This window comes from Pristiophorus japonicus, chromosome 6, assembly GCF_044704955.1.
Source record: "Pristiophorus japonicus isolate sPriJap1 chromosome 6, sPriJap1.hap1, whole genome shotgun sequence".
Lineage (NCBI taxonomy): Eukaryota > Metazoa > Chordata > Chondrichthyes > Pristiophoridae > Pristiophorus > Pristiophorus japonicus.
The window spans coordinates 40,493,106-40,508,792 of NC_091982.1; the positions used below are offsets into that span (position 1 = coordinate 40,493,106).

At 48.7% G+C, this 15,687-nt stretch overlaps 1 protein-coding gene across 3 annotated transcripts in view; it reads right to left on the minus strand.

Annotated features, from left to right (window-relative positions):
- Nucleotides 1-15,687, minus strand: part of LOC139265122 (cytokine receptor common subunit gamma-like) — a 90,083-nt gene that overhangs the window by 42,434 nt on the left and 31,962 nt on the right. For all 3 annotated transcript variants that reach the window (XM_070882029.1, XM_070882031.1, XM_070882028.1), the window contains exon 3: nt 5,260-5,441. In XM_070882029.1, the coding sequence (XP_070738130.1) occupies nt 5,260-5,441 (182 nt within the window). The remainder of the gene's footprint in view (nt 1-5,259; nt 5,442-15,687) is intronic.

Below are 15,687 nucleotides of genomic sequence, written 5' to 3' on the forward strand. Positions count from 1 at the left end.
TGACCCTATTCCCCTCTTTTACAGTACCCTCGAGCCATTTGGGCCCCAAAGCGTGATTGAGAACAAATACGGGGTCATCAATTTCTATACATCTCCCCCTTGAATTTCGGTCACGGTACACGTTTTGGGACTGGCGCTTGCCCTCAACAATGTCGGACAGGACTGGATGAATGAGGGACAGCTGCGTTTTGAGTGTTCGTTTCATGAGTAGCTCCGTGGGCGGGACCCCCGTGAGCGAGTGCGGTCGGGACCCATAGGCCAGCAGGAGGCGCAATAGGCGGCATTGAAGGGAGGGTCCTTGATTCCAGAGCATGCCTTGTTTTATGATTTGGACCGCACGTTCCGCCTGGCCATTGGAGGCCGGCTTGAACGGTGCTGTCCTGACATGGTTAATGCCATTACCCGACATGAACTCCCGGAATTCGTAGCTTGTGAAACATGGGCCATTATCGCTAACAAGGATGTCCGGCAAGCCATGAGTTGCAAAGACCGCGCACAGACTCTCCACGGTGGTGGATGTCGTGCACGAATTCAAAATGATGCACTCGATCCATTTTGAGTACGTATCAACCACAATGAGAAACATTTTTCCCATGACCGGGCCCGCGTAGTCTACGTGAATACGTGACCATGGTCTGGTGGGCCAGGCCACGGCTGAGCGGGGCCACCCTGGGGGCAACACCCAGCTGGGCACACGTCGTGCACCTGCGAACACAGTGTTCCAGGTCTGAATCAATTCCCGGCCACCACACATGTGACCGGGCAATGGCCTTCATCAGCATAATGCCCGGGTGCTCGCTGTGGAGTTTCCTGATGAATGCTTCCCTGCCTCTCTGGGGCATGACTACCCAGCTGCCCCATAGTAGGCAGTCGGCTTGGATGGAGAGCTCATCCATCCGTCTGTGAAACGGTCTGACCTCCTCAGGGCATGCTCCGTGTGCGGGTGCCCAATCTCCAGTCAGGACACATTTCTTAATCAAGGAGAGGAGGGGATCTCTGTTGGTCCAGATTTTGATCTGGCAGGCTGTGATGGGGGAGCCTGCGCTGTCAAAGGCATCGACAGCCATGACCATCTTAGCGCTTTGCTCCACTGCCCCCTCGGTGGTGGCCAGTGGAAGCCTGCTGAGCGTGTCAGCGCAATTTTTGATGCTGGGCCGGTGCCGGATGGTGTAGTCATACGCAGCAAGTGTGAGAGCCCATCGCTGTATACGAGCTGATGCATTGGCATTGACAGCCTTGCTGTCTGACAGCAGGGATGTTAACGGCTTGTGGTCCGTTTCTAATTCGAACCTCCTGCCAAAAAGGTACTGATGCATCTTTTTCACCCCATAGACACATGCGAGTGCTTCATTCTCAACCATCCCATAACCCCGTTCAGCTTGAGAGAATGACCTGGAGGCATAAGCCACAGGTTGTAGTTGGCCCTCAGGGTTACTCTGCTGCAACACGCACCCAACCCCATAGGATGATGCATCACATGTCAGAACCAATTTCTTACGGGGGCCGTACAGGGTCAACAACTTATTTGAACAAAGTAGGTTCCGCGCCCGATTGAAAGCCTGTTCCTGACAGTCCCCCCAAAACCAATCACAACCCTTACTCAGGAGCACGTGTAGCGGCTCCAACAATGTGCTTAAGTTCGGCAGAAAAATCCTAAAATAGTTCAAGAGTCCCAGAAATGAACGCTACTCCGATGTGTTCCAGGCCTGGGCGCTCGTCGAATCGCCTCTGTTTTGGATTCGGTAGGCCGAATCCCGTCTTCAGCAACCCTCCTGCCCAGAAACTCAACCTCGGGAGCCAAAAACACACACTTAGACTTCTTGAGTCGCATGTCTATCCGGTCCAGTCGGTGTAGCACCTCCTCCAGGTTGTGGAGGTGTTCCTCGGTGTCACGACCGGTGATGAGGATGTCGTCCTGAAATACGATTGTTCCAGGAATGGATTTGAACAGGCTTTCCATGCTTCTTTGAAAAATCGCGGCCGCTGATCGAATGCCAAACGGACACCTGTTGTAAACAAACAGTCCCTTGTGCGTGGTGATGGTGGTCAGTTGTTTAGATTCGTCGGCCAGTTCTTGGGTCATGTAGGCTGAAGTGAGGTCCAGCGTGGCAAAAAGGTCCTTAGCTCTCAGGAGCGGGTATTGGTCTTGTAGGGACACCCGGTTGATTCTGGCCTTGTAGTCGCCACAGATCCTGACCGAGTCATCTGCTTTTAGGACGGGAATGATGGGGCTTGCCCAGTCGCTGAATTCAACGGACGAGATGATGCCCTCTCTCAGCAACCGGTCCAACTCGCTCTCAATTTTCTCCCGCATCACATACAGCACAGCTCTGGCTTTGTGATGCACTGGTCTGGCATCCGGGGTGATGCGTATCACCACTTTGGTGCCTTTGAACGTCCCGCCAGGTTGAAATGGTGACTCAATTTGCTGTAGGACCTGTGAGCATGAACTTCGCTCCACAGATGACATGGCATGCACATCCCCCCATTTCCAGTTCATCTCAGCCCACCAGCTCCTCCCCAACAGTGCGGGACCATTGCCCGGGACAATCCAGAGCGGCAGCCGGTTCACCGATCCATTGTGTGTGACCGTCAACATTGCACTGCCTAGCACTGGAATGATTTATTTGGTGTACGTCCGTAATTGCATCTCAATGCGTTCTAGTTTGGGTCTGCTGGCTTTGAGTGGCCACAGCTTTTTGAATTGTTGAACATTCATGAGTGACTGGCTGGCCCCTGTGTCCAGCTCCATGCGTACAGGGATGCCATTTGATAGGACTTTCATCATCATAGGTGGTGTTTTGGTGTATGAACTGTGAATGTTTGCCACATGAACCCGCTGAACTTCAGCGTCCATTTATTTGCCCCAAGCGTCATCCTGCCTCACAGATCCCTCATCTGGTTCATCCGCCTCATATATTAGCCTGGTTACAGGCTTTCTGCACATTCTGGCTAAATGGCCACTGAGGTTATAATTTCTGCAGATGAACTTTTGGAACCTACAAGTCCTGGCATCATGTCTGCCCCCACACCTCCAGCATGAACGGAGATTCCCATTGTTGTGAACAAAAGAGCTGTTGCAAGGCATTCCTCGCTGATTTTCCCTTTGACTGCTCTTGAGCACCCTGTTAGTGGGTGTCAATGGCCCCATCCCGGGCCGCATTATCCACTGGGGGGGGGGGGGCGTAAATGGCCGTTCAGCCTGCCATTGTCTCTGTTGGAGACTTACTCTTGGGTCAATTGCTGCCTGGGGTGTGTCGAGCTACCTTGCCTGCCTGCGGGGCTCTGTGTCGCGTTTATGATATTGACTCCCTGATCCATCGCCACGTTGGAGGCAGAATTGCGAGCGTATATTATCTTGGTTTCCTCCTCCCCCACCATAAAAGTCTGAGCCATCAACGCCACCGCTTCCAAGGTCAAGTCCTTGGTCTCAATTAGCTTTCTGAAAATCCCAGCATGACCGATGCCCTTAATAAAGAAATCCCTTAGCATCTCCCCCCTGCAGGCATCTGTGAACTTACAAAGGCTGGCCAAGCGCCGGAGGTCCGCAACAAATGCTCTGTCCTTCCCGACGTCGGGGTGTATAGAATCTGTGTCGGACCATGTGTACGTTGCTCGCCGGTTTGAGGTGCTCACCGATTAGTTTGCTGAGCTCTTCGAAGGTTTTGTCCGGCAGTTTCTCGGATGCTAGCAGGCCTTTCATGAGCGCGTAAATTTTAGGTCCACAGCTGGTCAGCAGATGAGCCCTTCGCTTGTCGGCCGCTGTGTTTCCCAGCCAGTCCTTCGTGACAAAACTCAGCTGGAACCTCTCAATGAAATCGTCCCAGTCCTCACCAACACAGTACCGTTCATCTGTGCTGCAGGTGGCCATTCTCGTGGGTCGTTGATTCCCGTTTCTCGTCGCCAATGTAAAGTCCTTACATAATACCACAAATCCACACGAGGAACATTCTAATGTCAAGGTTACTCCATGACCTGCACCTTTATTCACAGGACCCAGAAGTGCTGGCCCTGCGTGGGACCTCCCTTTATATACCTGGGTGACCAGGTGAAGAGTGTCTCCCACAAGTTCACCCCCTGTGGTTAAGGTGTGCATTTCTTCTGTATATACAGTATTGCAGTGTTGTTACATAAAGGTTACATACATGACACATGGGGTGCACACATTCACCACGAATTGGCCCCCAATAACACTGAATGTTGAACTAAATGAACTCCCGGTGTCAATGGAGCTGGACACGGGCGCGAGCCAATCCATCATGGGCAAAAAGACTTTCCAAAGGTTGTGGTGCAACAAGGCCTCAAGGCCAGTCTTAACTCCAGTTCGCACAAAACTAAGAACTTACACAAAAGAACTGATACCTGTAATTGGCAGTGCTACTGTAAAGATCTCCTACAATGGAGCGGTGCACTCTGGATGGTACCGGGCGATGGTCCCACGCTGCTCGGCAGGAGCTGGCTGGGAAAGATACGCTGGAACTGGGACGACATCCGAGCGCTATCGCCCGCTGACGACATTCGTGTGCTCAGGTCTTAAACAAATTTCCTTCTATTCATTGAAATTAATTCATTGGCTGTAAAATGCTTTGAGATATCCGGTGATAATGAAAGTTGCTATAAGTGCTATAAATCCAAGTCTTTCTTAAGTAAAATGAAACCGTTAACCATTTACTGGATTTCTGACATTTATTCAGCTGTATATTATATCTGACGATAGAGTCTTATTATGGAAGTAAGCAGACTGGGTTAAAGACTGATTTCAGAGAGAATTGGAAACCAATAGTGTATGTGTATCTTGTGTTTAAGTGTATGTGAGATTAGATTTAGAAGTCTCTCTGTCTCCACCCACAGTCCACTGGAGCACCTAGGAGAATCAGGACCAATCCTTTTGAGATTAATTTGCTTTATAATGAACACTTACATTACCAACTCATATCCCGTGTCTCATTTATACGTTCTCCCACAATGGTTTTGCAGCTAGAATGTCTTAACAGATGGTGACACAATTCATGCGACAATGAATTTTTTTTTACGCTGCAAATTATACTGACATAGTTTGGAGTGATGGTACTCTAGTCAACAATGTTTAGTGTCATTCTTGAAAAGACATCAGTATTAGCAAAGGAGGCATTGCACTCCTAACCCCAATCTGCTATAATATTCATCAACCGCCCCATCCCTCTGCCATTAGAATATCATTGCCAGGGCCAAATAATGCACACTGGCTTTATATTGTGTCTTATTTACCAGTTTTCCTACCTCGGCTCTGCAGCTGGAATGTTTGAGTAGGTGTTGACTCATTTCCTGAGTCACTGAATCCATTTCTGTAAATGTTAAAGTCTCGAAATTGCTTAATCTCGTTGTTTGAGAAATTGCATCCAATGTTATAGCCATCCTGCTGGATGTAGTTCCTACATTCCGTTTCTGGCTCTGAGTAATACCTGTAAGGGGTGAGAAGTGGTTACTGTCTCCTTTTCAGTAAACTGTTTATAAGCTGGAAATTCAAAATCAGTTGGAAAATTGAACATTTTTGAAAATCGTTGTATGTTCAAGAATTATTTAAAGAAAAAACATAAGAACATAAGAACATAAGACTTAGGAGCAGTAGTAGGCCATGTGGTCCCTCGAGCCTGCTCCGCCATTCAATCATAGCTGATCTTCGACCTCAACTCCACTTTCCAGCCTGATCTCCATATTCCTTGATACCCCTAGAGCCCAAAGAAAAACTTTGATATATTTAGCACCTTACACAACCGCAAGACTCCCAAAGGGCCTTACAGCCAATGAAGTACTTTTGAAGTGTAATCACCGCTGTAATGTAGGAAACGCGACAGCTAGTTTGTCCTCAGCATGCTCCCACAAACAGCAATGACTGAATAATCTGTTTTTGAAATAAAAACAGAAAATGCTGGAAATACTCAGCAGGTCAGACAGTACCAGTGCCAGCACTTTCTGTTTTTACTTCAGATTTCCAGCATCCGCAGTATTTTGCTTTTGTAATCTGTTTTTTTATTTGTGACGTAGGTTGAGGGATAAATATTGGCCAGGACACCTGGAGAAAACTATCCTTTTCTTTTTTGAAATAGTGCCATGGGCTCTTTTATGTCCACCTGAGAGATCAGATGTCCCATCCGAAAGACGGACTCTTTCTGATTCTTTGCCTTACATTAAGCTTCAAAATAAGCTTTGTATTTGCAGTTCTCATATGGAACAACTTCAGTTTTCAAATTACATGTCTGAAGTGACTGTATCAGGAATTCATATTTGATCATTTTTAATTTTTATGGGGAGAGAAAATCCCTATTTTTTCTACCCAGTATGCTTGGTTTAGGGGGTGGGCTGATGACTCCCAGACATCTACTTTCCAGTAATCCACAAGGAACCGTATGACAGTGACCCAATGATGATTCTGCCTCTGATTTTCTCTATGCCTTGGTTGAGACTGTTGGTCTCCATTCAGTGCCTGCACATAGTAACATAGCACTAGGACAGCAAAAGCACCAATTCCAATATTTCAATGTAGTTTGACAGGTTTCTATTCAAGACATGCTTTGGGAGGCCATTGCAGCTATTGTGTTCCTAACACAGATGAGACTGCACACAGGGAGGTTAAAGTAACAGTGACCTCAGTCTTTATTAAGACAATCCAGAGTGAGGAACAGGCCGTGGGGCCGGCTTATATACAGTGCTCCCAAGGGATGCTGGGATCCCTTGGGACTGCAGGGGATGCGCTCCCTGGTGGCGGAACATGGGAGTGCATGCTTTACAGAAACACAATAGCACTCACCCCCAAAGTCAAAGTGAAAACTATTTATAACGTGAGGCGGGTGGGAGCCTTTCTTTCCCTGGTGGACTGCCTCGGTACAAATGTCTGTTCTGGTGTGTTGGCTGTGCCCTCGCTGGGCTGGCGTGTTGTTGGCCCTGCAGGGCTGCTGGGTGAGCTTGGCCTTGCTGGGCTGTTGGGCGTGATGGGTTCAATTTCCTGGTGTCGTTGATCCTTTGGGTGTGTGTTGTGGGCTCGAAAAAGATGGTGTCTGCTGTGGGTTGTTCAGGGCAGTCTATGAACCGCAGCCTCGTTTGGTCCAGGTGCTTTCTGCAAATTTGTCCATTGTCTAGTTTGACTACAAACACTCTACTCCCTTCTTTAGCTATCACCGTTCCCGCAATCCCATGTCCATAGTTTAGCACATACACAGAGTCATTCAGATCAATTTCCCGTGACACAGTGGCGCGACCATCGTTTACATTTTGTTGCTGCCATCTGCTCTATACCTGATCATGCAGGTTGGGGTGTACCAGCGAGAGTCTGGTTTTAAGTGGCCTTTTCATAAGTAGCTCAGCCGGGGGCACCTCTGTGAGCGAGTGGGTTCTTGTGCAGTAGCTGAGCAGTACTCGGGACAGGCGGGTTTGGAGTGAGTCTTCTGTGACTCATTTAAGGCTCTGTTTGATTGTTTGTACTGCCCGTTCTGCCTGCTCATTGGAGGTTGGTTTAAACGGGGCTGAGGTGACATGTTTGATCCCATTGCGGGTCATGAACTCTTTAAATTCGGCACTGGTGAAACATGACCCGTTGTCACTGACCAGTATGTCAGGCAGGCCATGGAGGGCAAACATGGCCCTCAGGCTTTCAATGGTGGTGGTGTCGGTGCTTCCCGATATTATTTCACATATTTTTTTCTATCCATTTTGAAAAAGCATCCACCATCACCAGGAACATTTTACCGAGAAACGGGCCCACATAGTCGACATGGATCCTCGACCATGGTCTGGAGGGCCAGGACCACAAACTTAGTGGTGCCTCTCTGGGCACATTGCTCAACTGAGTACACACGCTGCATTGCCGTACACAGGACTCTAAGTCAGAGTCAATACCAGGCCACCACACATGGAATCTGGCTATCGCTTTCATCATTACTATACTCGGCTGTGTGCTATGGAGATCCGAGATGAATGTCTCCCTGCCCTTTTTGGGTAGCACTACGCGATTACCCCACAACAGGCAGTCAGCCTGAATGGACAGCTCGTCTTTTTGCCGCATTTCAATGGGGATGCTGGCTCAACTCCCATGCAGTACACAGTTTTTTACTAGGGACAGCAGAGGATCTTGGCTGGTCCAAGTCCTAATCTGGCGGGCTGAGACAGGTGATTTATCATTTTCAAATGCTCTCATGACCATCAACAAGTCTGTGGGCTGCGCCACCATCAACAAGTTTGCAGGCTGCGCCATTTCCTCGTGTTGGGCAATGGTAGCCGACAGAGAGCATCCGCACAGTTGTCGGTGCCTGGCCTGTGGTGGATGGTATAGTTATACGCTGATAGCGCGAGTGCCCACCTTTGTATGCGGGCTGAGGCATTAGTATTTATCCCGTTGTTTTCAGTGAACAGGGATATGAGGGGCTTGTGATCAGTTTCCAGCTCAAATTTGAGGCCAAACAGGAATTGTTGCATTTTCTTTACCCCAAACACACACACTAATGCCTCTTTCTCAATCATGCTGTAGGCCCTCTTGGCCTTAGACAAGCTCCTGGAAGCATAGGCGACAGGTTGCAACTTCCCCGCAACGTTGGCTTGTTGTAATACATACCCGACTCCATACGATGAGGCATCATATGCTAACATAAGTCATTTACACGGGTTATACAATACAAGCAGCTTGTTGGAGCATAAAATGGTTCTGGCTTTCTCAAAAGCAATTACTTGGTTCTTTTCCCCATACCCAGTTCTCACCTTTACGCAATAACACATGTAGGGTCTCTAAGAGGGTGATAACCCCGGTAGGAAGTTAACAAAATAGTTGAGGAGTCCCAGGAACGACCGCAGCTCCGTGACGTTCTGTGGCCTGGGCGCGTTCCTGATAGCCTCTGTCTTGGCGTCTGTGCGCCGAATGCCATCCGTCGCGATCTTTCTCCCCAAAAACTCCACTTCTGTTGCCATGAAGACGCATTTCGACCTCTTCAGCCACAGCCCTATGTGATCCAGTCGCTGGAGGACCTCCTCCGGGTTTTGTAGGTGCTCGACAGTGTCCCGACCCGTGACCAATGTGTCATCCTGAAAAACCACCGTGCATGGTACCGACTTGAGTAGGCTCTCCATGTTTCTCTGGAAGATCGCTGCAGCCGACCGAATTCCAAACGGGCATCTGTTGTAGATGAACAGTCCCTTGTGAGTGTTGATACAGGTGAGGCCCTTCGAAGACTCCTCCAGCTCCTGCGTCATGTAGGCCGAAGTCAGGTCGAGTTTGGTGAACATCGTGCCTTCTGCCAGCGCCGCAAATAGGTCGTCTGCCTTAGGTAGCGGGAATTGGTCCTGTAGCGAGAAACAATTAATAGTTACTCTATAATCGCCGCAAATCCTGACCGTGCCATCACTTTTGAGTACTGGAACAATCGGGCTGGCCCACTCGCTGAATTCCCTCGTGTTGCAGCCTGTCCAATTCGATTTCCACTCTCTCCCTCATCATGTGAGGTACCGCCCACGCCTTGTGGTGAATGGGTCGTGCCTCTGGGACCAAGTGGATCCGCACTTTCACCCCGGAAAAGTTTCCAATGCTTGGCTCAAAAAGCAAAGGAAATTTGTTAAGTAGATGAGGCCTCATCAACATGTGATGGCGCTCGGATGTCATCCCAGTTCCAGCGGATTTTGCCCAGCGTGCTCCTTCCAAGCAGTGTGGGGCCATCGCCCGGGACAATCCAGAGTGGCAGTTCATGCACCGTGCCATAGTAGGTGACCTTGACCATGGTGCTGCCCAGGACAGTGATGAGCTCTTTGGTGTACGTTCTCAGTTTCGTGTGGATGGGACTCAAGGCTGGTCTGAGTGCCTTGTTGCACCACAGTCTCTCAAACATCTTTTTACTCATAATGGATTGACTAGCGCCGATGTCCAGTTCCATGGCTACGGGTAAGCCATTCAATTTTACATTTAGCATTATAGGTGGACATTTCATCGAAAATTGTGCACCCCATGTACTTCAGCATCTGCCTCCTCTCTCTGAGGCTTGAGATTGCTTTGATCCACCATGGACCGATCTTCCTCTGCCACGTGATGGTTAGCAGGTTTTGCTAACAAGGTGTGAATTGCCTTACATTCATCCTTTGTTGCGGACTCTGAGTCATCTGGGTCACCTGAGGCCTGCTGGCAGTTGCATACTCGTGGCTTCTGCCCTGTACATTTCTGCTCGCAAACACAGTTCCAGTTATTTTATGAATATTGCTGGCACTTGTGTGCTGAGAGATTTGTTCGGTGTTATCACTGGTGGACATAAACTCCTATGCTATCGCAATGGCCTTACTGAGGGTCGGTGTCTCTACAGGCAGAAGTTTTCGTAGGATGATCTCGTGGCCAATGCTCAGTACAAAAAAGTCTCTGAGCATCTGCTCCAGGTAGCCATCAAACTTACATTGTCCTGCAAGTCGCCTTAGCTCGGCGACGTAGCTCGCCACTTCCTGACCTTCAGATCGCTGGCACGTGTAGAACCGATACCTCGCCATTAGCACGCTCTCCCTCGGGTTAAGATGCTCCCGAACCAATGTACACAGCTCCTCATACGACTTATCTGTGGGTTTCACCAGAGCCAGAAGATTTTTCATGAGGCTGTAGGTCGGTGCCCCAGAGACCGTGAGGAGGACCGCTCTCTTTTTTGCAGCGCTTCCTTCTCCGTCTAGCTCGTTGGCTACAAAGTACTGGTCTAGCCGTTTGACATAGGCTTCCCAGTCCTCACCCTCCGAGAACTTCTCCAGGATGCCCAAAGTTTGCTGCATCTTTGCGTTGGATTCGTATACTCATCGCCAGTTATTGTGTTCCTAACACAGATGAGACTGCACACAGGGAGGTTAACATAACAGTGACCTCAGTCTTTATTAAGACACTCCAGAATGAGGAACAGGCCTTACGGGCCGGCTTATATGCTGGGATCCCTTGGGACTTCAGAGGCTGTGCTCCCTGGTGGCAGAACATGGGAGTGCATGATTTACAGATACACAACAATACCTTTCGGATATATCCTGTCTCACCAGCAGGAGAGAACCACCAGAGGTGGTGGCACAGTGGTATACAGTTGAGAGGGAGTGGCCCTGGGTGTACTCAACATTGACTCCTGGCATCTCATGGCATCAGGTCAAACATGGGCAGGGTAACCTCCTGCTGATTACCTCCCTCAGCTCCTCAATCAATACTCCTCAATGTTGAACACCAGTTGGAAGAAGCATTGAGGGCAACAAGGGCAGAGAATGTACATCACCAAGAGTGGTTTCATTGCAACAATACTGACCAAGCTGGCCAAGTCCTGAAGGACATAGCTGCAAGGCTGTGCCTGCAGCAGATGGTGAGAAAACCAACACAATGGAAAAACCCTCGTCCTCACTAATCTACCTGCCGCAGATGCATCTGTCCATGAGTGACCACCGCGCAGTCCTCGTGGAGACAAAGTCCCGTCTTTACACTGAGGACACCTTTCATTGTGTTTTGTGGCACTATGGGATAGATTCAGAACAGATCTAGCAGCTCAAATTTGGGCATCCATGAGGTGCTGTGGGCCATCAGCAGCAGCAGAATTGTATTCGACAATCTGTAACCTCATGGCCCGGCTTATCCATTACCATCAAGCCAGGTGACCAACCCTGGTTCAATGAGGAGTGCAGAAGAGCATGCCAGGAGCAGCACCAGGCGTACCCAAAAATGAGGTGCCAACCTGGGGAAGCTACAACACAGGACTACATATATGCTAAACAGGGGAAGCAGCATGCTATGGACAGGGCTGAGTGATCCCACAATCAATGGATCAGATCAAAGCTCTGCAGTCCTGCCACATTCAGTCATCAACAGTAAATCAACTGACAGGAGGAGGAGGAGGCTCCGTGAACATCCCCATCCTCAATGATGGCAGCACCCAGCACGTGAGTGTAAAAGACAAGGCTGAAGCATTTGCAACCATCTTCCGATAATGAAGCAGTCCATGCCCCAATACAGCAAAACCTGGACAACATTCAGGCTTGGGTTGAGAAGTAACATTTGCACCACACAAGTGCCAGGTAATGACCATCTCCAACAAGAGAGGATCTAACCACTTCCCCCTGACATTCAATAGCATTACCATCATCAAATTGCATCACTATTGACATCCTGGGGGGTCACCATTGGACAGAAACTTAACTGGACCAGCCACATAAATACTGTGGCTACAGGAGCAGGTTAGAGGCTGGGTATTCTGCAGCGAGTGTCTCATCTCCTGACTCCCCAAAGCATTTCCACCATCTACAAGGTGCAAGTCAGGAATGTGATGGATGAGTGCAGTTCCAACAACACTCGAGAAGCTCAGCACCATCCAGGACAAAGCAGCCACTTGATTTGCACCCTTCCTCCACCTTCAACATTCACTCCCTCCATCACCGGCTCAACGGGGCTGTAGTGTGTACCATCTACAAGATGAACTGCAGTAACTTACCAAGGCTTCTTTGGCAACACCTCCCAAACCCATGACCTTTACCACCTAGAATGACAAGGGCAGCAGGCACATGGGAACACCATCACCTCCAAGTTCCCCTCCAAGTCACACACCATTTGGACTTGGAAATATATCATCATTCCTTCGTTGTCACTGGGTCAAAATCCTGGAACTCCCGACCTAATAGCACTGTGGGAATATCTTCATCACACGAACTGCAGCTGTTCAAGAAGGCAGCTCACCACCACCTTCATAGTGGCAATTAGGAATGGGCATTAAATGCTCATTAAAAAGAAATATAGGGCCTGAACTTGGTCAATTCTGAAAGAAAAACATTTGCAGGGCTACAGGGAAATGGTGGGGGTGTGAGACGAACTGAGGTGCTCTTGCAGAAAGCCAGCACAGCCACGACAAGCCAAATGGCCTTCTTCTGTGCTGTAACCTTTCTATGGGCTAGACTTTCGCCTTCATTTTTGGCAGTTTTCTGGGTGGTACAGCTGTTTTTTGTGAAAATCCGCCCGGTGAAAGTTTCCTCTTTATTTTTTAACGAGTTCCACCGACATTTTGAAAATACCGCTGGGGAGCAAACCGCCCACGTGCATCTGCGTGCACCGCTGAGAAAACGGCCACGATCCAAGTTTTGCCTCAACGGGGACCCATACGCACTGCCGAGAAATCTGCCTATGAAAAGCTGCTGGAAACAGGGCAGTAGGTGAGTACCCTGCAAAGAAAGGTAAGTTAAAAGTTTTTTATAATTATTTTTAAAATTCTATAATGGTGATTACATTAAAAAGTGTCTTGAGAATGTTTTATAACTTTTTATTTTTTTTTAATTGAAAAAATATTTTTTGATTTTCCTCTCTCCCGAGGCCCAACCTCGGACTAGATTTTAAGTACTTACCGTCCATTCACGGTAAGAACTGCCCATTTTATGTAGTTTCGCCTTTAACCACCGAGAATCTTGGTGTAAGATCCATTTTCTTGCCGGACGGTATTTTTTACCTTTTTTATGGGAATTTTTGCCAGCGTTATTTGCAGAATCCTAGCGGTCTTTCTGGGCGGCAATCGGGCGGTGTGGGGCTTCTGGGAAAGTCTCGCCCTGTGATTCCAGGGGGAGAAATTCGGTAATGGCCGCTAATTTTTTACATTTTGAAAATTTAGCGCCAAGCGCAAAGGATTCTGAAGTTCTTCTAAATTGGGCTTTAGTGCCCCAGGAAGGAAGGGGGTGGTAAATCAAGCACCAATGATCTCAGTGGGGGTCTACAGGGTGCTGCCACCAGAGAGCTACTGAATTTCAGGTGACTTGCATTCAGCAATCATCAATCTTTCACACTGCCTTATTCTAGCTCTTAAAGGGGAGGTTGTATCAATATGCAGCTGCTCATTTTCATCATTCCTGGAACTGAAGTCAACCTGAGAGCAAGTGAAACACATCATGGCTATGACTGCTCCCAATCCAAATCCACGGGAGTGAGCTCATCAGTTCACTGATGTTGCATTGGAGGCATTGGTGGGGGTAGTGGAACAAAGAGGGAAGTGCTGGCCCCACCAGTGGAATGAAGCCATTGCCCCAGGTCTTTAGGGCAATGTGTAGAGAAGTGGCCCAAGAGGTCTCGGCCAGTGGTGTCATGGAACGCAGCCTGACACAGTGTCATCAAAAATTCAACGACCTCAGTCGGGTGATCAAGGTGAGTACATGCTTCAACAAGTCCTACATACCAGCATCTGAACCTCTGTCTGTGCACACTTCGCAAAGCTCCACTCCCCCACCACTCACCCAGCAAACATCTGCACCAACTCAAACTCACATCCTCATCTCATGCCTTGCCTACATTCACAGCTATTCAATGATGGCATGCACATCTCCCAGATACGTAGCTGGACTCTGACTGACACACATTCCTTTCTTTGCAGGCCAAGGTGGCACACAATATGTCATGTATTCAACTATCATTGTAACCCATGTATAAGCTGAGCTAAGTTGTACACCTTGAGAACACTGACCACAGGGGGCGAGCTTGGGGGAGACACTCCTAACCTGGACTTTCCGGTATAAAAGGGGAAGCTCCACTCACTGTCTGCCTCTTTAGGTCTTGGTAATAAAGGTAACTGGTCACAGAGTGACCTTCTCTCAAGTATGGGTCTCGTGTGCATTTATACTGTATAGTAAGGACATATCATTGGCGACGAGAAACTGGGATTTAAACCACGCGAGCATGGCCACTAGAAGCACAGAGGAGATGTACTGTGTTGGTGATGATTGGGACAACTTTATTGAGAGACTACAGCAAAGTTTTGTCACTAAGGAATGGTTGGGACAGGATTTGGCCGACAAACGCAGGGCTCATCTCCTGACGGTTTGTGGATTCAGAACCTACCCCCTGATGGAGGACCTTCTAGCGCCAGAGAAGCCAGCGGACAAGACGTTCGAAGAGCTCAGTAAATTGATCGGGGAACACCTTAAACCGGCGAGCAGCATGCACATAGCGACACACCGGTTTTACATGCAGCGGCAGCAAGAAGGGCAAAGCGTTCCAGACTTCGTGGCAGATCTCCAGCAACTGGCAAGCGGATGTAAGTTCCCAGATGCATGCAGAGCAGAGATGCTGCGAGACTTTTTTATTTAGGGTATCGGGCATGCTGGGGTTTTCAGGAAACTGATTGAGACCAAAGACTTGACCTTGGAACCGACGGCACTGACAGCCCAAACAATTATCTCGGGGGAGGAAGAGACCAGAATGATTTATGGCAAAAATCTTGGCTCAAATGCGACAAACAACCAGGGAGTCAACATTGTTAACACGGCACACAGTTCTCTAGGCAGACAAGGGCAATCGGACATGCCCCAGCAAAGGGGGAATTCAACAGAGACAATGGCTAGTTGAACGGCGATTCATGCCATTGCAATGGACAATGCGGCCAGTAATGGGGCCATCAACACCTGTTAATAGAAACATAGACATAGAAACATAGAAAATAGGTGCAGGAGTAGGCCATTCGGCCCTTCTAGCCTGCACCGCCATTCAATAAGTTCATGGCTGAACATTCAACTTCAGTACCCCATTCCTGCTTTCTCGCCATACCCCTTGATCCCCCTAGTAGTAAGGACCTCATCTAACTCATTTTTGAATATATTTAGTGAATTGGCCTCAACAACTTTCTGTGGTAGAGAATTCCACAGGTTCACCACTCTCTGGGTGAAGAAGTTCCTCCGCATCTCGGTCCTAAATGGCTTACCCCTTATCCT